The 25,053-nt window shown below is 40.0% G+C and overlaps 1 protein-coding gene across 2 annotated transcripts in view; it reads left to right on the forward strand.

Moving 5' to 3' along the window:
• Positions 1-25,053, forward strand: part of Zeb1 (zinc finger E-box binding homeobox 1) — a 164,104-nt gene that overhangs the window by 127,818 nt on the left and 11,233 nt on the right. Inside the window, exons 3-5 of one of the 2 annotated variants that reach the window (XM_005354807.3) lie at positions 18,172-18,333; positions 21,583-21,785; positions 23,674-23,779. In XM_005354807.3, coding sequence (XP_005354864.1) covers positions 18,172-18,333; positions 21,583-21,785; positions 23,674-23,779 — 471 coding nt within the window. The remainder of the gene's footprint in view (positions 1-18,171; positions 18,334-21,582; positions 21,786-23,673; positions 23,780-25,053) is intronic. The other variant, XM_013348993.2, reaches the window with a different exon arrangement.

Here is a 25,053-nt window from a genome sequence, read left to right on the forward strand (position 1 = left end):
CCCTTTCTCCACAACCTCTCCAGCAACGGCTATCATTGGTGTTTTTGGTGAAATTGGAGAATTATAATGTTGACATCTTTGAGAAGGCATTATTGTATAGACTATACACATACATACATAAAAATTTCTCCGCAGCCCACATATCACAGTCTGATGTTAATAATCATCATAGTGCACTATTACTGTATGCTTTGTATGTGAATGTTCTGTGTGCCCATGTTCTACACTGTGTTTGACTCTCAGACAATGAAACAGGTAACAACCCTGCTTTGTAGATAAAGGAACGAATACAAAAGTGGATACTTTCCTATGGTCACTGTTGTATGAGCAGAGGCTTAAAGACTGCTGGTCTGAATTTAGTGGTTATGCCATTAACCTCTGCGCTGCCATAGGACACTCATATAATTCAAAACTTCTGGTATTTGGTTAAAAAATGGCAACTTTCTTGTGTATAGGCAGGTTATTTATTCTTAAGTCTTTTAGCTCACAGAATGGAATGGTAATGAAAGAACATAAATGTCTGGAAATGTATGTAACTTAGCTGATTTTACTCATCATCACCATTGTATTGAATGCCACTGTTGTACAGCAGCTTTGAATGCTTGGGACAGAAATGGAGAAATAGGATAGAAAATTGAGTCATTTGCTAAAGTTATACAGGGCCCAAAGGAAACCTTGACAGTTTTCTTACAAAGATGGACTTCAGCAGTAAATAGAATGGTACCAAATTCAGAAGCTAGACAAATTGTAATTGAATCTCTGACTTTTGAGAGTGCCAGTTCTCTATGAAAAAGGATAATTGGGCCATTAAAGGCAAGGACAGCACCTCTGGAGGAATGGATCTGAGATACAATTAATATAGCATCTCATGAACATGATGATACATGGATAGGAGAGGTGATTTACAGAGGTTTGGAGAAAATAAAAATGTCAAATGTTACAATTCTAGCAAGCAAGATCACATTAAAAGGGATTTTAGACAGGGAAGTCCTAGAAAAAAATTTTTTGAATAATCCATTTAGAATGCCCCTTCCTGGTGTGGGAAGCCCTATGTTTTGCTTTTGTTGGTTAATGAATAAAGCTGTTTCTGCCAGTGGTTTATCAGAATAGGACAAGGCAAGGGTTCCAAGCAGAGAGAGGAGAAGAGAGTAGGTAGAGTGAGCGAGAAGCCTTGTAACCCTGCTGGAGACAGACACCAGATGCTGAGTGGAACTTTACCCAGTAAGCCACAGTCACGTGGCAGTACATAGATTAATGGAGATGAGTTAGTTTAGGATATAAGAGCTAGCTAAAAATATGCTTAAGCTATTGGCCAAGCAAATAATATAGTTTCTGTGTGATTATTTAGAGTTAGGGCAGTTGGGAAATGAACTAGCAGCCTCTGCCAACAGTTGGCACCAACATGGTCAACTAAATCCACTTAAAAACCTGAGAGGTCTGCCAACACATTCCTTCTGGTTTATACAGAAGGTGTAGCAAAGGCAGGCATTGGACTAATGAATGTAGGTCAACAAGAAATATTCAAATATTCAAAGGTAATCCTTTGCCATTGGGAAACTCCATGAGAGGCCTTGCAGTTCTCTACACCAAATTCGGCCACTTTGCCAAATCCAATTCTGCCACTTTCAGCCATCACAGAGGAAACTCCTTCCCAGAACAATTAAAGAACCTAATGCCTATTGAAAAAAAAGACCATGCTTCTCTGGATGATAGAAACGCTATAAAAAAGAGAACAAAAATTTAGGAGAGGCCATAAAGCAAGTATTTTGACTAACTTCTATAAATGAACAAAGACCAAAATTAAAAATACAAATAAATGGCATTGCCATTGAAGGTCTTGTAGACACAGGTGTAGATGTAACAATGATTTCATCAGAATCTTGGCATCCAAATTGGCCTCTTCAGGATATAAATGTTTGGTTTTTAGGGATCAGAACTTTATCTCAGGTAAAGCTGAGCACAAGATGGGTTGAATGTATAGGGCCAGGACAGAGAAGAATATTAAAACTATATATAGCTAACATAACAATGGCTTTGTGGGGACATGTTTTGTTACAGCAATGGAATACTCAGATTAAATTCCCCAATCTTAAAAATAAGCCATAAACTAACAAGTTTCAAAAAAAATATTAGAAGGTTTTATAAAGAACAGTCACCAACTATTCAGGTTGTACAAGAACAGAGTACAAGAGCTACTGATATTTCAATGGCACCAACAGCCCTCCCTTTAAAATGGTTGACAGACAGACCTGTATGGGTTAAGCAATGGCCTTAAACAGTAGAGAAACTGCAGGCTTTAGAATAGTGGGTACAGGAGCAACTAGATACTGAGCATATTGAAGAATAAACCAGCCTGTGGAATTCTCCTGTATTTGTTGCTAAAAAGAAATCTGGAAAATGGAGAATGGTAACAGATTTAAGAGCTGCTAATAAGGGGCTCTCTACAGTCTGGCATTCCTTTGTCTCCCCTATTGCCTAAAGGATGGCCTCTTATAGGTATTGATTTCAAAGATTGTTTCTTCAGTATACCTTTACAAGAAAAAGACAGGAAAATTCACCCTCACAGTGCCTACTTACAGTAATTCTTAGCTTGCCAAAAGATATCAGTAGAAGGTTCCTCCACAGGGAATGTTAAAAGCCCCACCCTGTGCCAAAATTTTGTAAGTCAGCCATTGGAAATGATACATACGCAATTTCCTGAATGTATAGTTTATCATTACATGGACGATATTTTGCTATCAGATTCATATGTAGATACTTTAGAAAGAATGTTTGAAGAAATAAAGAAAATTTTGCCTTGTTGGGGATTACAAATTCCTCCTGAAAAAATACAAAGAGGAGATGATGTGGGATTCCCTTCTGTATATGTGTTGCTTTCATTGGTTAATGAATAAAGAAGCTGCTTTGGCCTGTGATAGGGCAAAATAGAACTAGGTGGGAAAACTAAACTGAATGCTAGGAGAAAGGAGGCAGAGTCAGAGAAAGGCCACGTAGCTGCCTTGGGAGACAGATGCCAGAACTTTGCCAGTAGGCCATGACCTCATGGCGATACACAGATTAATAGAGATGGGTTGATTTAAGATATAAGAGTTAGCTAGAAATATGTACAAGCTAATAGGCCAAGCAGTGTCATAATTAATATAATTTCTGAGTGATTATTTTGGGTCTGTGCAGCTGGAAAACAAATGAGTGGCCTCTGACAACAAGGAGATACTATTAATTATTTAGATTATAAAATAGGGTTACAGAAAATTAGACCCCAAAAGGTGCAAATTAGAAGAGATCGATTGCAGTCTCTTAATGACTTTCAAAGATTGCTAGGAGACATTTCTCAACTGTGTTGCACTATTGGGATAAAACCTGATGAACTGATTCATTTAAATAAAACCTTAGATGGTGATAAGGACTTAAATAGTCCCGGGGAGTTAGCCGAAACTGAGAGAGAATTGACTTTGATTGACTAGAAATTACAGAATACACATGTGGATCATGTGGATCTGAATCTTAACTGCATTCTGGTCATGTTACCCTCCAAATTTTCCCCTACAGGAATTTTAATGCAGAGGGCAGATATTATCTTAGAATGGATCTTTTTACCACATAAAAACTCATGTGGAAAAGGTTGCGGAGGTAATTCTAAAAGGAAAATTGAGACATGACCAATTAGCAAGAATAGACCCAACACTAATTGTAGTACTATTCGCTAGTGATGAAATTAACAACTTATGGGAAAACAATGAACCCTGACGAAGAGCTTGTAGTAATTTTGGGGGAGAGATTAACAACTATTCCAAAAGTGAGAGAATTCGACTTATAAAGAGCTAATTGGATCCTTCCTCACATTGTTCAGGATACACCACTAACTGGAGCCCCTACAGTCTATACTGATGCAAATAAATCAGGAAAGGCAGATTACAAATCAGAAAACTTAAGTAAAGTAGGTCAAAGCTGTAGTGATACTTCATTTGTATTTTAATAAATAAAACTTTCCTGAAGATAAGTGAGTAAAACAGCCCCACTGGTCAACATTACAGGCCAGGCAGTGGTAACATACACCTTTAATCCCAGTAGCCACACTAGTTGTCATAGAAACTGAGAGATGCATGCCTTTAATCCCAGCCCTAGAGTGGATTATAAAATAAGAGGAGACAGCTCTTGGTCACAGTCACATTCTGAGATTCTTGGAGACAGGATCGCCATTTCAGACTGAGGCAGAGGTAAGAGCCAGTTGGCTGACTGGTTTGTTTTTTAGCTCTTCAGGTTGAACCCTAATTTCTCTATGAGATTTTATTAATTGTGCTTCCAAAGCCCTTCTGATTCTGTCCAAAAGGCAGAATTTGCTATTCTTAATAGTACTAGGTATTTAAAGAACCTCTCAACATAGTTTCCAATTCACAATATGCAGAAAGGGTTGCTTTGCATATTGAAACCACTGAATTTATACCAGAAGGTAAAGAATTGACTCTGTTATTTATTCAAGTACAAAATATAATCAGGAATTAGGTTTCATCCTATATATACATAACACATATCTGATCCCATATGGGTCTGCCAGGTCCTCTAGCACAAGGTAATGCATAAATTGATCAATTATTGATGGGAAATCTGCTGAAGGTCTCAGTATTTCATTAAAAAAATTACATCAATAGCAAATGTTTAAAAAAGGATTTTTCTAATACATGGCAACAAGCCAAGGAAATTATAAGAAAATGTCCTACTTATTCTTTATACAACCAAATATTCCTACCTGCAGGAAGTAACCCAAATGAATGAAATAAAGTACTAAAAGGAATGAAATCTCACAGATGAATGTGTTCCATTTTGCATAATTTGCAAAATTAAAATATGTACACCACCCCATAGACACGTATTCAGGTTTTCAATGGGCTACTGCCCTGAGCTCAGAAAAGGCTGATTCAGTAATCACACATTTATTGGAAGTTATGGCCATCATGGGTATACCTGCACAAATAAAGACAGACAATGTTCCAACATATGTCTCTAAGAAAATTAAATAGTTTTTTTTTTTTTGCTTAGTGTAATATGAAGCATATTACAGGTATACCACACAATCCTACAGGACAGTTAAAGAAAGATCAAATCGAACTCTAAAGGATATGTTAAATAAACAGAAAGGGATGAAAAATATACCCATAAGCAGATTGCATAATGCTTTATTAACTCTGAATTTTCAAAATGCTAATGAGAAAGGAACAAGAAAGATACTGAATAGAAGAAAAAACTACAGAATTAAATCAGCTGATATCCTTTAAAGATGCACTGACCTCAAAATGGAAACCAGGACATGTGTCACATTGGAAAGGATTTTGCTTTTGTTTCCACAGGAAATGGGAGGCTGTAGATTCATTCTGGGTTAAGAAAAATAAAGTATGATTGAGGAAGACTCCCTGAAAAATCTCCAATGGGAATGGATGGCCCAGATGATCCAACATTTTAGAGCACCTCTGTTTCGGTTTCCTCTGAATTCTACATTAAGAACAGCCTCAAGATTGCTGGCTGAGATGTTCTAGCCTCATAGAATACTTCAGTCAGGCCTTGACCATAATCCTAAATTTTCCTTGGGTTCCCATAAGATTACCAGTGCCCCAATCAGCAATAAGTAGCCTAGAAAACTATACCCACATTCCCCAAAAATGGATTATGGATGTTTGTCTTTGTTTAGAGTGTTGTCTATAAGTTATTATGGATAACGGTCAGGAAATGAAAAGCTTAACAAAGGAGATTAGATTCAAGATCTTGTTTTGAAAACAAAGGGAGAATTCTATGGGAAGATGCATTTATACCCTGTAAAGATTTGTCACTCGTATTGGTTTAATAAAATATTGATTGGCCAGTAGCCAGACAGGAAGTATAGGTGGGGCAACCAGAGTAAGAGAATTCTGGTAAGTTGAAAGGCTCAGTTTGTAGTCACTAGCCAGATGCAGAGGAAGCAAGATGAGAATGCCTCACAGAGAAAAGGTACCAAGTCATGTGGTTAAACAGAGATAAGAATTATGGGTTAATTTAAGTGTAAGATGTAGTTAGTAATAAGCCTGAACTAATAGGCCAACCAGTTTATAATTAATATAAGCCTTTGTGTGTTTCTTTGGGACTGAACAGCTGTGGGATCAAGCAGGACAGTAACTTCCTCTCCCTTAAGTTGTTCTTTTGAGGTTGATGATAAAACCTTTGCAATGTCATATTTTAGCACCTAGCACAATTTCTAGTTAGTTCATGGTCAGCTCTCAAATAATGAGCAGTGAATGGATGACTTAGTTAATTAAATCATTCCTGTAACTGTCAATCCATTTGACCCTGCTCCACAGTTTGTTGTGGCTCCTAGTAGAAACACTCCCTGTTCTGGGACCAAAACTTCTATGCCAGCAGAAGTTATGGTCACAGGAATAGGGAACAAGAATTCCCCTGGTAGGTCACTACAATTGATAATAAGTGGAACTATTCACCTTTCCACCCTTTGGTTCCTGATCTGTGGATCCTGGCTATGGGAAAAAGCATACATGTATTGATCACTGAGTCAAAGCATATACTGCCTTCTAGAGAACCCTGCTGCCACCTACTTGGACTGTAACTGTCTTTTAAAGATGGAAACCCTGTCTCGAAAAAGCAAAAAACAAAAAAAAGATGGAAATAGACCTTTCCATCTTTCTATCAGGCCAATTGCTTCAGGATGGTGGGGAACATGGTAAGGCCTGTGGATTCCATGATTTGGAGTCCATTGTCACACTTCTCTGGCTATTAAGTAAGTTCCTTGGTTAGAAACAATAATGTATGGAATACCACACATTGCATCAGTAAATCAGGCATTGTGTAAGTCCATGGAAGGTGGTTTGGGCAGAAGTGTTAGGTATAGGAAAGGCAAATCCACAACCAGAATAACGATCTACTCAAGTAAGGACAAAATGTTGTCCTGTCCGTGTAGTACATGGTTCAACATAGTCAACCTGCCATCAAGTCACTGTCTGGTCACCCAGAGAATGGTGCCATATCTGGAGCTTAGTGTTGGTCTCTGTTGTTGGTAGATTTAGCACTCAGTAGCAGCTGTAGTCAGGTCATCCTTGGTGAGTGGAGGTCCATGTTGTTGAGCCCATGCATAACCCCTATCTCTGGACCCATTGGACAATGACAGGAATGGCTGGGGAGAGAGACTGACTGTCTGAAGAACAGGTCATCCTATCTACTTGGTTATTGAACTTCTCTTCAACTGAAGTCACTGTTTGATGAGCATTTCCTTGGGACACAAGTATCTTCACATTCTTTGCCCATTTAGAGGGGCCTATCATGTATTTCTTCCCCAGATGTCTTTCTCGCCAGTTTTCCAATTATTCTCTTTTCAAGTCCCTGATATTCAAGCCAATAATTTGGCTGTAGCCCACGAATCAGTAAACAATCATACATCTGGCCATTTCTCCTTCCAAACAAAATGTCTGATCTTGGGTGCTGCCTGAAGTTCGGTCCACTGAAGATTTCCTTTCTCTGGTGTCTTTCAGGGTTGTCCAGAAAGGGATTGAAATGCTACAGGTGTCCACTTCTGGGTGGTACCTGCATACTAGCCATCAATAAACCAGACCTACTCCTCTCTTCCTTAGTCAATGAGGTTGACAGCAGATGGCATTGTAACAGGAGTAGAAAGCATGGACATTTGAGCAACTTCTTCACGTAATTTGTGTCTTCAAGACCTATATGAGCCCAATTGCAAGTAAACCACTTCCATTTGATAATAGATAGCTACTGTGTATGTCCTACTTCATGACTTCGTGGATCAGATAATACACAATCTGTGATGTTCAGGTTGCATGGTAGCTTGGTGGCCCATTGTCAAACATTTAGCTTCCACTAAGGCCCAATAGGAGGCGAAGAACTGTCTCTTCAAAGAATAGTTGAATATGGATGATGGTAGAGCCTTGCTCCAAAATTCGAAAAATTTTCTTCTGTGATTCACTCATAAAGGCCTGCCAAAGGCTCCAAACAGCATCTCCAACTTCCACTGATACCTCAAGTACCATTGGGTCTACTGAATCATACGGTCCAAGTGGTAGAGCAGCCTGCACAGCAGCCTGGACCTGGTGAAGAGCCTTCTCCTGCTCCAGGCCCCACACAAACCTAAGGCTTCCATCTAGCCTTTCCAACCATAGTTCTTCTCTTCTGAGCACTGAGCTTTGTGCATTTCCTACAAAGGCATTTGTCCTTGTTTCTTTTTTTAATCATTATCTTTTTTATTTTTTTTTAATATTTATTAAAAATTTCCACCTCCTTCCATTTCCCTCCTTCTCCCCACTCCCTCTCCCCCTTCCTCTCCAGTCGAAAGAGCAGGCAGGGTTTCCTGCCCTGTGGGAAATCCAAGGTCCTCCCCCCTCCATCCAGGTCTAGGAAGGTGGGCATTCAAACATACTAGGCTCCCACAAAGCCAGAACATGCAGTAGAATCAAAACCCAGTGCTGTTGTCCTTGGCTTCTCAGTCAGCCCTCATTGTCAGCCACATTCAGAGAGTCCAGTTTGATCACATGCTCCATCGGTCCCAGTCCAGTTGGCCTTGGTGAACTCCCAATAGATCAGCCCCACTGTCTCAGTGGGTGGGCACACCCCTCGCAGTCCTGACTTCCTTGCTCATGTTCTCCCTCCTTCTGCTCCTCATTTGGACCTTGGGAGCTCAGTTCAGTGCTCCAGTGTGGGTCTCTCCCTATCTCCATCCATCGCCAGATGAAGGTTCTATGGTGACATGTAAGATATTCATCAGTGTGGCTATAGGATAGGGCCAGTTCAGGTGCCTTCTCCTCAGCTGCCCAAGGAACAAGCTGGGAACATCTCCTTGGACACCTGGGAACCCCACTAGAGTCAAGTCTCTTTCCAACCCTAAAATAGCTCCCTTAATTAAGATATATACTTCCCTGCTCCCATATCCACCCTTCCTCCATCCCAACTGTCCCATTCCCCCAAGCTCTCCCCATCCTCCCTTCTCCCTTCTCTCTCCCCATCTCTCCTTACCCCCATCCCACTCCCACCTCCAAGCTCCCAATTTTTGCCTGGCAATCTTGTCTACTTTAAGATAACCTACAGAAGGATAACTATATGTTTTTCTTTGGGTTCACCTTTTTATTTAGCTTCTCTAGGATCACGAATTATACCACTCTTGGAAATATACCCAAAAGATACCCTATTATACTACAAAAGCATTTGTTCAACTATGTTCATAGCAGCATTATTTGTAATAGCCAGAACCTGGAAACAACCTAGATGCCCTTCAATGGAAGAATGGATAAAGAAAGTATGGAATATATACATATTAGAGTACTACTCAGCGGTAAAAAGCAATGACATCTTGAATTTTGCATGCAAATAGATGGAAATAGAAAACACTATCCTGAGTGAGGTAACCCAGACCCCAAAAGAGGAATATGGTATGTACTCACTCATAATTGGTTTCTAGCCATAAATAAAGGACATTGAGCCTATAATTCGTGATCCTAGAGAAGCTAAATAAAAAGGTGAACCCAAAGAAAAACATATAGTCATCCTCCTGGATATTGGAAGTAGACAAGATTGCTTGTTCTTATTTCTTAAAGCACTTTCAGACTCAGTGCCTTAAAACGTTTAAATGAAAGTCATGGCCTCTGTTTTCTGCATTGCAGATTTTGTTATTTTTTTTTTCTCTTGCTGGTTGACACTTTGTTGGTTTGTCACATGCCAGATCATTCTTGGTTGAATCCCAAGCTTTTTGAGTAGTATGAGATTCTTGGTCTTTTTATTTATTTATTTTGAGACATGAGGTTTCACAGGCAAAATACCCAGTTGTTATGTAGGCTGTAAGTAGCAAACTGTTTCTGTAGGCTCTGGTCTCCTCATTGGTCACAGTGCTGTTTGGGTGTGTCCTGTGCATACTACCCAGTGGTCAGTCTGGAATGTGGGTCATGAGCTAGCCTGTATTTGTGTGTCAAATCTGTGGGCAGTGTCATAACATGAACAGTTGGGGTATTAATCCAGCAGCTGACTACAATCTAATGAGCTCAATCCCCAGAACTATGCTTCCCTGGAAACTCCCTTGTCGATCATCCAGTCAGAGATCTGGGACTTTTCTCTGCTTGGCTCTGTTCTTGCAGCTGCACTCATAGGAAGACAAGGAGGAGGACTCGTGCCATTCAGTAGGCAGCTTTCCCCTTACTCAGAGTTTCCCGGTTCCTTGGTCACCTTCTTCATTGTCTGTACTTCAGGGCTGAAGCCAAAGACCCTGGAAGAGAAACTGTTAGTTTTCTCCTCTTTGAGCCTTTTCTTGTCCATAAGATTAAAGTGGAGTGGCCAACCAGGTCAAAGGGTACCACAACTGCTTGGTGGGGGTGGTGGAAGGGTTCCCTTGGTTTGGATTTTCAGATCGGTCATGCTCAGCCTGTACCATAGATATTGGTATAGAGTTAGGATCTAAAAGATACAAAGTGTCCAAAAAATGAAATAGCCTGGAAAACTATGGTGAAATATGTTAGTACCAATCAAAGTTTCAATACTTTGAGTTTGAATTCAGGAATTTGCTGGCATTTGCTTCCTCCATAGCTTCCCCTCAGTGGGTCAGTATTGTTAGCCAGGTATATAAAAGCTGATGCAGGCCCTTCACTGCCCTTTAGAGATGGCTGTAAACATTCCCATGACAATCTGCAGTGATTACAGATGGATGGATAAGCATGAATTTCAGATGCAGGTTGGAGAGGTCAGCACATGTGCTAAATAATAAGTCCTGACTCTGACAGGCTCTGCCCTCCAATTGCAAGCAAACCTCTGTATTTTTAATTAAAATGAGTTGTGTTTGCCACCTTTGTTTTCCTTACCAGGAATTATTTCATGGCTAAAATAACACTTGTTATTTTTTTGGCTGTGTGTGTAAGTTTCTGATATTTTTGCTTGACCTATTTTAATTGAACTTTAATTTTATGCAATTACATGTTTGTAGAAATTTCACAAAGTTATAGATTCATAAAAATTCAAAGAGACTCTGTGTGTGCTTTTTATATGATTTCCCCCAATTCTTCAAAGTTGTGATTGAAGTCACAACCAAAATACTAACATTTAACACTCACAATCAAGGCAGCACTCTCCAGCCCCCGAGACTCTCTGTTCACCTCCTCCTCACTCCTTTCCATCCCCTCACTAACTGGTTTATTCTTGCCATCACTTCAGGAATGACATAAATAGACGCATGCAGTATAAACTTTTGAATCAGCTTGTTTTCACTTTCCATAATTTCTTGGTGATTCATCTGATTACTGTGTGTATTGTATGCTGTTCCTTTTCATTGGTCATGAGTAAACATAAAACTTACTTACCGGGCTATATTTTTCCATTATTTGAAAAGTCTTAATCTAAGAAGTTTTTCTTGTTTATATATTCACTTTGGGCAGACAACCCTCAGGACACTCTTTTAGTTCCCCGTTTCTCCGCCTCCCCTTTTTCCTGACATTTGCCAGGAAAGTGTTCCACCTTTGAGCCACATCCCCTGCCAATCATTACTTTATAAACTTGTATATAAGTAACCATCATAAGGAATGGACTTCGGTGTCTTCTAAGAAAAAATTCTGTATACAAATAGATTTTGTTGCTTTATTCCCCTTGCATTCCAAGAACTAGAAGTGAGACCCAGAGGAATTCTGGTACACACACTTTGCAGTGCTGTCTCTGTGCGTCCACCCTCATGCTGGGCCTGTGAAAAGCAGGAAGGAGAAGATTGCTGGGGTCTGTTGCGCAGCCATGGATGAGCTCACGCTTTCCGCCAGCCTCACACAGTCTCTCTGTGCTCTATGTCAGCTGTCTTCAGTGCTTCAGGTTCCACCCCAGTGCGGGAAAGAGGAGAGACTTCTGATTTTAAAGCAAAGGAAACTGTCAGCAGGAAAAAATATTTGTCAGATATAATTGTGAGAAGGGATTAATATCTAAAATTATAAAGAACTACAGAAATTAAACACGGGTATAAACATATAGTGCTGATGAAATGAACATAGTCCTCAGAAGAAGAACTACAAACAAATGGCCAGTACGTACTTGTAAAAGTGTTTGCTGTCCTTAGTCATCAGGAAAATGCAAACTATGTTGGGACTCCAACTCACTGCAGTCAGAGTAGGTATCATTACAAGAACAAATGATAACAAGTGCTGGCAACAATATGGGTAAAGAGGAAGGCCTCATACACTGTGGGGGGAGGGTAAATTGCTGCAACCACTATAGAAATCACTGTGAAGGCTTCTAAGAAACCAAAAGTAGAACTTACATATGATTCAGCTATGCCACTCCTGGACATATGGCCAAAGGACTCTTCCCGATGTGACTACAGACATACCTTCACTTCCATCTTCATTGCTTCCCTATTCACAATAGCAAAGAGATGGAATCAGCCTAGATGTCTATCAGTAAATTAAATGCAAAATGAAAATATGGTATGTGTGTACATCATCCATAAAGAAAATTGAGTGTGTAGGAAAATGGGTAGAAAACACTATATTAGAACAGATAAACCCTATTCAGGATGACAGCATCCGCCTGTTCTGTGAAACACCCTGGCTCAAATAATACTGCTTTATCTAAAAACAACAAAAAAAGGAAGAAAGGAGAAAGGGAGGGAAAAATGAGGGAACTGAGGGAGACAGTCAACACAAACCTCTGGCCTCCGCCCATACATGTCTATTAAACATAAAATTGAAAAAATAAAGTGTCAAGAATAAAATCACGAGTAATAAATAAAACTCTGAGAAGAGATCCTGAATTATCATTTAATGAGCATAGGTTCTTATACCCCAAGAGGCAATGAAGGAGCACAAATGATGAAAATACGTAATTTAATCAGAGATAGATTTTTAATTAGATATAAGAACTATACATAGAAACCCAGTAATATTCAAAAGTTAACTACACTATTAATATCAATGTTCATGTTATGTTAGTACATAGTCACTGTTTTGTTTTTCAATTGAAAAAAGATATGCATAAGAAGTAACTATAACCATCTTTCAATTACCATGATGTTTTAAGTAGATACATTAAAAAGAAATAATGAAATAAAGACAATAAGAAGAAGGAGGTTTACAAATGCACAGCAGATTTGGTGCCGGTCCTATAATTCTGTAAGTCATGTCATTTTGCCAGTGGGAAGTACGAACCGAGAATTCTTTTTCATAACTGTCTCAAAACTTTATAACTTTTGACATAATTTCCATGTTTGTTTGAAAAGTATGTATATTTTAACTGCTTTTCGTATAATGTTTGTCCTTAAGTATAAGAAATAAGGTTAATAAATAAAAATCTGCTGGCTCTGCATGGCGGGCCATGTCTAGAATGCAGTCCCAACACTCACAAGGCTGAAGCAGAAAGATTGCTAGGGGTTCAAGGCCAACCTAGGTATAAAACCTTTTCCTCAAAAAATGCAAAAGAAGTGTGAAGGAGAGGCCAAACTTGGAGAAGGAGGACATGCTGAGGTCTTGGCCCACTGTGTATTCCAAGGGCTTAGAGAATCAGATGTGTGGTTAGTGCTCTTTTTCTCAACAGGCAAACCTAAGAGAAACCAAAATCAGGATTTCTGACTGTCATCTTCAGTAGAATTTAATTAGGGCATAAATAACTGTGCTATTTAATATAACTTTGTGAATATTCTGATTATAACTGGGACATGTACTCTGCTCCAACTAAAATTCATTTCATTTTTTAACCCTGTATCTTTTGTAAATGCACATTCCAAATTATAATTAAAATGTACCTGAATATAGAAAACAGAAATTCTTCCTGCTCCAATGTAGACATTTATTTATAATATCTTTATTCTGCATCTATTCTGTCCCAAAGTTATCTCATTTATTTGCATCAATAATGAAAAATCTGAACTCTCAATTACTTCTTGTCCCAGAGCAGTCTAGGTAAAATGTACTTAACCTGCAATTCCAAAAGCAAGTGTATTTCCAGAAGTATATCCAAAACTGGTTTGATTTTTTTTTTTTTTTGGGCTATCTTCATGACAAAGTGGTTTACCTGATTTCTTTATAAAGCTGTATTTTCAAAATCACACTGCGTATTTTTAAAAAGGAAAATTCAAAATAAAATATTATCTGAACTCAGTTTTCTTTTCATATTTCAGAAGCTAAAAGTGTGGATCTGTCTTAACCCCTTGTTCTTGGCTTCAGTCAGGAAATGAAAAAATCCTGGAAAAAAAAAAAGAAAAAATCCTGGGGCCAGCAGCTCAGGCAGGTGGTGCAGGAGGTGCATAGGTCATTGCTTGCCTTGAAGAGGGCTTTTGTGACACTGGCTTTTATGCTTATGAATCCTGGGCTTAATCTGTTTCCTTATCTATTATTTTGCCCTCCTGAACTGGTAAAGAACTTTAGTATATGGGGTACTATAGAAAAACCTAGATGTTAAAAGTTATTTAAATATAAAATTTCAGGCTTATATAATACAGATTTTCCATTCTATACATATGAATATAATCTACAGATAATAAAATCAAGTGATCAAATGATTCTTTGAACATATATGATGTTTTTACCAAAGTTAGAAAAGTGCAGAACTTTACTACCTTGAACCGAGTTGTTAGTTGCCAACGTGCTTTGAGTTATCCGCAGGATGGAAAGCAGGGGACAGAAAGTAAGCAGTGTCCTGGGTTCTCTGTAAACTACATGGTAATCATGAGTGTTGATGAGTTGAGTGAACATAGAACAACAAACAAGAACTGTGATTGCAGTGACCAAAATGAAATTCAGTTACAGTAAATAAGGAAATTTGCTCCTAGGCAGCTAAAAGTACACATTCCCGAAACTCAAGGCTGTCCCACTGTAATGGATTCAGACCAACCTGCTATCATCTCTCACTTGTAATTGGCATCAAACATTCTTCCACAGCCCATGAACCAGGCAGACCACTAGGATGTAAACCAAACCAGCGAACTCCATAAAGATGTACTTCCCACAAAATGGTGTGTGTATGTGTGTGTGTGTGTGTGTGTGTGTGTGTGTGTGTGTGTGTACAAACTCAGCCTTGGGTTAGGTATTCCTAACATGTTATTTCAATTTTTTTATGTTTGTTAACTTTAAAATGCACCTCAGGGCAATCCAAGGCATCTTATAAATGATCTGTGGCTTGCAAGTGACCAAAACAGATATTGTTCACCTGTAAGCATTATCACTTATAGTTGCTATTTCCTTCAAATGAAAGGAAACTTTGAATTCCAAAGAATTAATTAATAATGAAGCATATGGTGAATTGTGCCTACTGCCTATGTTTTGTCCCTTATCTTGGCCATGTGTAACTTGCATGAATAATGTATTCAGATCTGCTTGTTATCAAATATTTGTCATGCTACCTTACAAGTTATATAAGGTATTTAAACTTGACATGTAGTATTTGAAAAATAAAAACGTTATATGAATATTTAAAGTCTTAGTTTTGAGTGAAAAAAGTAATGCTGTTGAACACAAAATAGGACTATTTGTTGCCTTTAATGATAACTTTGATGATTTATAAATCTTGTATTACCAGAGTTAAAGGACCATTCTCTCATCCATACAAAATACTATCAAGCAGCCCACCCATAGCTCCAGGTTCAAAATGTTTTATCTCTGTTCTTTACTGTGAAAGTCATTCTTTCAGTTGTGGCGCACGCCTTTAATCCCAGCACTCGGGAGGCAGAGGCAGGCGGATCTCTGTGAGTTCGAGACCAGCCTGGTCTACAGAGCTAGTTCCAGGACAGGCTCCAAAGCCACAGAGAAACCCTGTCTCGAAAAACCAAAAAATAAAATAAAATAAAGTCCTAACACATAGATTTTCTCCCTTCAAAAAACCATGTGTAGAAAGCAGAGTATTAGCCACAGCAGCTGCAGAATGCCAGGCCCTCCCCTATGAAGATTCCTCTACAGCTGCTGCAGAATGCCAGGCCCCCCTATGAAGGTTCCTCTACAGCAGCTGTTCTCAGCCTTTAACACCGTTGTGACCCCCAACCTTAAAATTATTGCATTGCTACTTCACAACTGTAATTTTGCTATTGTTATTCATTGTAATTTAAATATTCTGTTTTCCAGTGGTCTTAGGCCACCCCTGGGATAGGGTCATTTCTCTGCCCCTACCCCAAACGGGTTGTGACCCACAAGTTGAGAACCACTGCCCTTGAGGCTCCTAAATGGACTTTGCTGTTTCTTCCTTTTAGTCTACAGGGTCTCTCAGGAACAGGAGGTGGAGTCAGGAGCCAGTAAACCTACAGTAGATCCTAGTGAATGTGGCTCTTAGGGAAGGGGAAGGATGGCAGTGGAGCTCTGGAGACATGACTCTTTGATACCAACATTAGGTCTACATTCATGGTTCAGGGCCAGCCAGGGCTACATAGCGAACCAAAAGAAACTTAGAGATTGCCTTCCATTTTGCTACACCCTTGACTAGGGAATAGCTGCAGACAGAAGCACTGTGCAAAGTTCACTGTTTGCTCTTTCTACAGCTGACTTCCTTTAGCTGCTCATGCATTAAGAGAAGTATTGGCCAAGCCTCGTCTTCAGACAGTGGGACCCTCTACCCCAAACACCCTTCATTGCTCTAAGCATCCCATCAGTTTCTATCTAGGTAATAGTTCACAAAGCTTCACAAATGGAAAGTGAAGATGTCAGCATAGGAGAAAACTTCATACTGAGCTTTTGTGTTAAATATCTGCTCCCTTTAATCTGTATTGATAGTTCCGTAATTCTGACCTTGACAACCAACGCCATGTTTGAGAATGGTCTTTGTCCCCTCTAGTCGCCTCTTGGATAGCAATTAGGGATGCAATTCATGAAGACATCACAAGAAAATGTCACCCCCTTCCTCTATCTGTAGTTTTACATAGTTGGCTTCAGCTCTCAGCTTCCCACACTTGATGTCACATGCGTCACTCCTCACAGAACCCATGTATGTAACCAGGGAGACCTGCTTTGCTTATGTGTCACTTTGGTAACTTTGTGCTTGGAGGGCGCCTCGATAAAGCAATGGATGAGAAGGAACACGCCCTTTCCCCCCTTCCTATTAAGTGAGACCAAAGGATCCTATGAAAAGTTAATCATGAAAAGAACCAGAAAGCATAGATGACATTGAGGAACTGTAACCAGAAGTTTCTGGCTTACCTCTGCAAAGCATCCTCCTGCAGGATGACTGACTGTCTGATGGTGACCGACATGAGTGAAATCATACAATACAGGAGAAGCTAAGTGATGTGGTGTTGGCTGGCATGGATTAAATGATACCGTTCCCAGTGTACATGAAATGATAAATGATTGCTGTATTAAAAAGCTAAAAAGCAAAATAAATAAAGCAGAAAAGCTAGTGACAACTGTAATTGTATCATTGCTTCAAGAAGATCCAGTCTTGCAGGGTCAGTCTTGGTCTACTAGGAAGGGGCACTTTACAGAACTAGCCTGAAGTCTATATTAGGTCTAGCTTAAGAGCCTTGACTCTTGTGGACTCGTTGGTCACACCATGGAGTAGATGATGCCCTCTGGAGCCATGGAGGAAACAGGGACCATGGAACAGCAGAACTGTTTTAGGGGTCTCAGGGCATCCTGGTCACCATTCCAAAGGGAACACATTCGGGTTCTCTTAAAACCTTTGAACTCAAGAAGAAGGTCCCTGCCATAATACCATGATTAAACTAAACACTATTGGGGCAGAAGCCAAGAAGGAAAGCCTTGTTTAGAAAATAACTTTTACTGATTTGATACCTTTGGCTCCTATTAGATGTCTAGCTACAGATATTACTTAGTTGACTTTCTAGGTAATCACACAACTAAATTGAAAGGCTGGGGTATGTGGGAATGAGTCAGGGTCAAGGTAACTTTCATGGTAGGTAACTAAGGAGTGAACTTAGACAATAAGACACATTTTGCCTGGTTTATCATTAAGTGAGAAATAGTTATCTCACACCCCACATTACTTTCTCTAAGTTGTGCTATTAGTGGGTGGAATGAAGTTAGGCTCTGGAACTCAAAAGGGACTTTGAGAATTTCATATATTTATGGCACTTGAGATCTATAAAGCAAATACTGAATAGATTGCAAGAATAAGTAGAATACATTTTTAGCTTTCAGGTATATTCTATCAAGATAAGTAAATTCTTAGAAAAACCTTAAAATAATTTTGTGGTAGAATAGCTTTTTATAGAGAGTATGTTTCTTTCAGTAAAAGATGATGAGTGTGACTCAGATGCAGAAAATGAACAAAACCATGACCCTAATGTGGAAGAGTTCCTGCACCAACAAGACACGGCCATCATTTACCCTGAGGCGCCCGATGAGGACCAGCGGCAGGGCACACCAGAAGCCAGTGGTCAAGACGAAAATGGTGAGGACAGCTTAGCGTGCTGTTTTCTTTCTCAAGTTAAAGGGCTGTTATTTCTGTTACTCTATTGCAGGCACATATTTCTACTGAAGGAAACACTATGAGAACCAAAAAGTCATGAGTGCTCAAGAGAATCAGTACAGCGTTGAGTTGTTGGCTGCTCTTGAATGCACACCAGGCGCTGACCCGCTATCAGGCACCCCTTCAGTGCCTGTGTCACCTCCCATTGAAATAGAGGCTGCTGGCAGAAGTGAGAAGGAATTTGACCCGTTCTGTCCTTTGATTTTTTTTTGTTTGTTAATATTCTTTTAGCAAGTGAAATAGGGTGGTCCAGCTGACAGCACCCAGACTGGAGCAGTAGTTCTCAGGATGTGCTTTAGTCCGCATCAGTATGGGTTCCCAGGGAGTAAAGCGGAGTGAAAGGACAATTCAGAATATGTTCAGAACTCCTAACCAGAGACAGGCTACCAATCTGCCCTTCCGAGAGTAATAACCAAATGCAAATCACATGTAAGTGTTCCTATAAATGATGTGATGTCATATTTGTACCAAGAATAGGAAGGGTCTTGCAATTTTCTAGGATTCATCAAGTGTTAATTTCTTAAATTCTTCTTCAGTTTTCTGGAGTTCTCCATTGAGTGGATAGATTTAGCTTAATATTCAAGCAATCAACTCTGAACTTTTTTGAGGAAATTGAGAAAAGATGTCATGAAAAAAGAAAACAGGGAGCCGAGACATAGCTCAGTTGGTAGATCACTTGCCTAGCATGCCCCAAGCCTTGAGTTCAGTCCTTAGCATGAAATAAACCAAGTGTAGTGGCACACACCTGTAATGCCGCACTTAGGAGATAGAAGCAGGGAGATCAGAAATTCAGGGCCATCCTTAATTGTATAGTAAGCTGGAGGCCAACCCAAGCTACATGAGCCAACCTGAGCTACATGAGAGCTTATCTAAAAACAATGAAGAAAGAAAAAAAATAGATGCTATAGTCAAGTGTAAAAACGTGTTTCTTTTGTTGAAACGAGAGTCAGCTGTATCTCTGTTAAATCACAATCAACTCTAAGAAAAGAGCAGAGCAAGAAGCAAGTGTGGTAGTGTACACATGGAACCCCAGCACGAGGGCAGCTGAGCTAAGGGTGTCATGAGCTCAGAGCCAGACTGTGTAAGATCCTGTCGGGGGAGGGTGTGGTGAGAAGAAACGTGTGCTTCAGTCTGGAATGGACAGGGTTTCCTGGAATGGGATCTGTGGTAAAGGAGGTAAACGTAGGGTGTTCAGAGACTGCTCCTCCACCTTGCTAAACAGCTATATTTGAAGAAGGTAAATGCCAGCAAAGGATCTCTGGGATCCATTTGAATAACTAGTGCTCTGTGCTCTGTGCTCTGTTAGGGCACTCAGAGAACCCATGGTCCCTCTGCTTTCAATTCCTGACTGTTTGTTTCTAATATGTTTGCATTTCACTCCAAGATGCAGGAGGTTATAATAGAAATGAAAGAGAAACAGAAAAAAAGTTAAACCTATTTGAATATATGTAAAACTTTTATATAACAAATAATTTGAAAAAAGCCTCAGTGAAAGAAAAACACAAATATACAGATTTGTTCCATAAATAATAAATCAGCCCAGTATGTTCATCCTTATGAGCCTTGTTGTTGCTAGTAAACCGGGTAAAAGGTCACAGGTGGGGGCCTAACTACTCTGAATTAGTAAAGTATTTGAATTATAGAATATGTATATAAACAGCTATATGTGTGTGTGTGTGTGTGTGTGTGTGTGTGTGTGTGTGTGTGTGTGTGTGTGTGTGAATTATAGAGTATGTGTAGCCAATTGCTGCAGGGAAACAGGCCACTTGTTCATCCCAGCCACCTGGCTAGCTTAGCCCCAAAATAACCACACAGAAACTATATTAATTAAATCACTGCTTGGCCCATTAGCTCTAACTTCTTATCGGCTAACTCTTACATCTTAGTTTAACCCATTTCTATTAATCTATGTATCACCATATGGCAGTGGCTTACCCACTAAGTTTTGGCAGCATGTCTTAACTCTGGCTGCGGATCCATGGCGTCTCTCTGACTCTGCTTTCTTCCTCCCAGAATTCAGTTCTGTCTTCTCCACCTACCTAAGTTCTGCTCTATCAGGCCAAAGCAGTCTTTTTATTCATTAACCAATACAAGCAATGCACAGAGGGGATTCCCACACCAAGTATGTATATAAACCACTGTGATTTAATGAGAGCAGTGACCATGTCATACCAGAAGACAGCATTTGACAGCACGCATTAGAATGGTACCTAACTAAACTCTCTGGATAAAGTGGCCTTGTTAGCTAGCAGCTAAAGATGCCATAGTGAAATTAGGGGCTCTGGTTATTTGATTTTTATTCATATATTGATAGATATTTCAACATACTTGACTAGTCATTTAGAGTTCAGGCTTCAATCTCTCATATATAGAGTTGTCTTTAAGTAAGACATTTAGTTTATGGACTCGAACTCCAGTAAAGCAGTATGTGTGTATAATGAAGCATCTGAAGATTATAAACTACCTTAAGTTGTATATTTTCTATGAAGAATTTAAAATTGAAGAAAATAGAGAGTATATTTACAGTAAGGTGTCACTTATGAACTAATTTCTTAAAAAAATAAAAATAAAATAGGAAACTACTGAGAGTAGTAATAAACTGGTAATGTATTCCAATTTAGGGTTCTCCATTGCTCTGACTACTTCCCTGAGTCTGCACACCCTTTATGGTCTGAACTTAGTCATGTTACCACACCTGACTACCAGGCACCTTGGAAACTGCGCTACTTACTTAACTTAGGTGTCGTTTTCAAATGAAAAACAGTTAGTGCTAAGTAAATAATGGAATTGTCATGAGCAGACTCTTCACAACAGCTCCCATACAGTGTGTGTGTATGTATGTGTGTGTGTGCTTACCAGTGTAACTCAATCCTAATTTTACTTGTTGTTTCTTCAGTTAACCAAACACAATAAAGGGAAAGAATTAGGGTTCTGAGGTAGGGGATTTGAAAGCTGTGGTTGAATGCTAAGTTACTCATTTGCTTGCTGTATAACTTTTAAGCAACTTAACCTGTATTTATCGTCATGCTTTCTCTCTCATAAATGGCAATGACTGTGCATTGTTTGAGGGCAGATGCAGGGGGAGCAGCACTGCCGCTGTGTGGCCCGGGTTGGTGGTAGCTGACCATATTCCTTGGATGCTTTAAGTTACAGTATCTCTTCCCATCACAGGTACACCAGACGCATTTTCCCAGTTGCTCACCTGCCCATATTGTGATAGAGGCTACAAGCGCTTTACCTCTTTGAAAGAACACATTAAGTATCGCCACGAGAAGAATGAAGACAACTTCAGCTGCTCCCTGTGCAGTTACACCTTTGCATACAGGACCCAGCTGGAACGCCACATGACGTCACACAAGTCAGGAAGAGAGCAAGTAAGTGAAAGGAGCAGGGCAGCCACCTCCCACACTCAGGGAGCTTTGGGAAAGGAGGCCTGTGGGTATGCGGAGGCTGCCTGTGCTCAGTCTTACAGAGAAGAGAGGGTGGTTAGTGAGTGTTCTCAGGGAAAGGCCTTGCCATCCTAACTTGTTTTGCGTAAACCATAACAAGTATCCCTCCGAGTCTGAGAAACTCCAGGCTGTGTTCTATCAACATGTTTTGTGTAGGAAAATAAATATTGGTCTTTAAACCACATGACTTCAGCACTGACCAAATCAAGGGGAGGCTGCAACTTTTTGATTTTTCCTGGAGGTAGTGACTATACTAAGTATAAAATACTACAGTTTGTCTGCAATAGTCAGGGAAGCTGCATCCTCCACAGTTTGAGAACTTTTAGCCTGAAGACTCAACTTTGATGGCTTAGTCTAATTCTATCACCATCTATGTTTTCTAGAATTATAAACTGAGTGTTTTAACTATAAATTACACTTTAAGTGTAGGCTTTATTTTCAAGATTAAAATCAAAGGATCTTTAGTAATTGTTCTTTTTTTACAATGTCCTGGTTGGGAACTGTCAGCTACCAGCAAACAAGCTACTACCCATTTGACATTAACTTCACAAGCCAAGTAACAGTGTAACAGGATGCTGGGGCACAGATCTGAGTTTCAGCACATGTCCAGCTCCTTACATCACAGGATTGTGAACACAGACCTGCTGCATTTTGTAGAACTCTGTATAGGGCCTTATAGAAGTCATTGTCCCACAGTCTTTGTGCCTTTGCTAACCTAATGGATAAGCTCTGTAAAAAAAAAAAAAAGTCAACAGGAAAAGAAGAAACAGTCAACCTGTTTGCGCAGGACCTTGGCATCACTCACAAAATCTGATACTAAGAGGAGAGTGGTAGTGGGGCAGGAGAGGACCAGAGTCTGCAGCAGTGACCTAACAGTAAATGCTGAGAGGAACCACTGAACGTGGGAGGCAGAAGAAGAAAAGGAAGGAGTTCCTGGGGAAATGACCACCTGCTCCTGGACCTTGCTGAGGAGGCTTCCCAGGGAGAGCACCGAGAGCACCATACAGTGCTTTCTGCGTAGAGACTGGTGCAGCCATAGCATAGACGAGGCTTAGCAAAGAGCTGTCCGTGTGACTTTTGAAAGTAGACCCACTCTGCTGCAGCTGGGACCATATTGGCTCAGTGGTGAGGGCCCTAGCCAAAGAACAGATAGACAGCAAAGCTGAAGCAAAACTATGAAAACAAACTCCTAGAGTCTGCAGCACCATGATGGCCACTTGTATGAGGATTTTTCTGGTGGGTGTGAACTAAAAGGAGCTGTGGTGGGGCTTGAGGGCAGTGTGAGGAAGGATGGCGGAGAGGTCTGGAAGACCATTCAGCCTTTGGAATCAGATATGGCTAAGGGATGAGCATTTCCATGTCGTACAAGCTATGTGCTCCATACATATCTCCATTTCTGTCATATGTCAGGCCCAGTAATAAGGACCTAAGAAGGAAGAGGACAAAGTCCTGACATCAGGGAACACACACAACTGATATGAACCAAACTAAAATGAAAACAAAGTATTTTCAAAATCATCGGATTAAAGCAGGTTTTGGAAACATCAAACATAAGAGCTGTACCATTCTATTGAAATGGGGCTGGTACTCCAGTGAGGTTCTTGTTCTACTGACAGGTCTCTCTTAAAACAACTTGCCAACTTTAATCTAGAGTGCAGACAAGACCATCCCTAGATCCTAATAAAACACAAACCACTCTACATCTGGGAAATGTTCTGTATTTGTGACTGCTGTGACTTCAGGCCTGTGACAGACAACGAAATCATCAAACTCACCTGGGGTGTGAGATGTAAACACCAGTTCTTTCTTGCAGAGACACGTGACACAGTCTGGGGGTAATCGTAAGTTCAAGTGCACTGAATGTGGAAAAGCTTTCAAATACAAACACCACCTAAAGGAGCACTTACGCATCCACAGTGGTGAGTATGTGCTTTCTTCCTGCATCCGTACAGCGTGACAGCTGTGTCAGAACAGGTTCCACAGGGGTAAGAACTACTTGCTACTTTTCATTTGAATGATACTTCATTAGTATCTAACCTCTAAAGTATATAGTACAGTAAAAACCATTTTCCTATGTAAATGTAATATAAATGAAGATAGACTTTACATGAGAAAAGTAAAAAGGGAACTTAATAAAATTCATGGGAAGATAGTATGGATCCAGAGAGCTTAAATAGCATAAGTTAGAATTTACAAAAAATGTTAGCTAAACATGAAGTTTAGGGTTAAAATTTGGGTTAAATTGGGGTTAAAGAACAAAAATAAGATAAAACTTGATTAAGATTTATGCTGTGGTTTTATATTAGCATTTATCATCTCTCTTAATGGAACAAAGTTGGGATGCATAGCTTATTCCAGAGATCAAAACACCGGTCTCGAAGCAAGACATTGAAATTAATGGAGAAATCCTGCTTGGTGATCAAACCCCTATCTCAGTCAGTGTCTTAGTTGGGGTTTCCATTGCTGTGAAGACATACCATGATATCAGCAGCATAGCTTCCAAGGAGTGAGGCTCACCTCCTACCATTTGGGTCCCAAAAATCAAACTTCGGCCCCCAGGCTTGGTGGGAAGGACTCACATCCACTACTCATCTCACTGGATCCATTTTCTTTAGATTTTACAAAATTACAGACAATAATGGATTGAAACTTTAAAACAAAACAAAACAAAAAAAACCCACCAAACTCAAGTTCTTCCCTCAGGTGTCTTGAAGAGCATCCACTATTCAGGCACCCAATAACGAGCCACCTGCACCTCCTCAGGAAGCATCTGTCGTGATCTTTCCTTAGTGGTTTTCTTTAGCTTTTAAAATTTGTTGAGGGTCAGAGTCCATAGTTATATTTTCTAAAATGACCTGGATTGTTACTTTGTTTTCATCACCATAAAGCTTTAGCTGTGAGCCCTGGGCAGACCCGTTTGCACTAATGGGCCGACCCGTGTGCACTAATGAACAGACCCATGTGCACTAATGAACAGACCCGTGTGCACTAATGAACAGACCCGTGTGCACTAATGAACAGACCCGTGTGCACTAATGGACAGACCCGTGCGCACTAATGGACGGATCCGTGTGCACTAATGGGCCGACCTGTGACCTGTGTGCACTAATGGGCGGACCCGTGTGCACTAATGGACAGACCCGTGTGCACTAATGGGCCGACCCGTGTGCACTAATGGACAGACCCGTGTGCA

This window comes from Microtus ochrogaster, chromosome 16 (genome assembly GCF_000317375.1).
Source record: "Microtus ochrogaster isolate Prairie Vole_2 chromosome 16, MicOch1.0, whole genome shotgun sequence".
NCBI lineage: Eukaryota > Metazoa > Chordata > Mammalia > Rodentia > Cricetidae > Microtus > Microtus ochrogaster.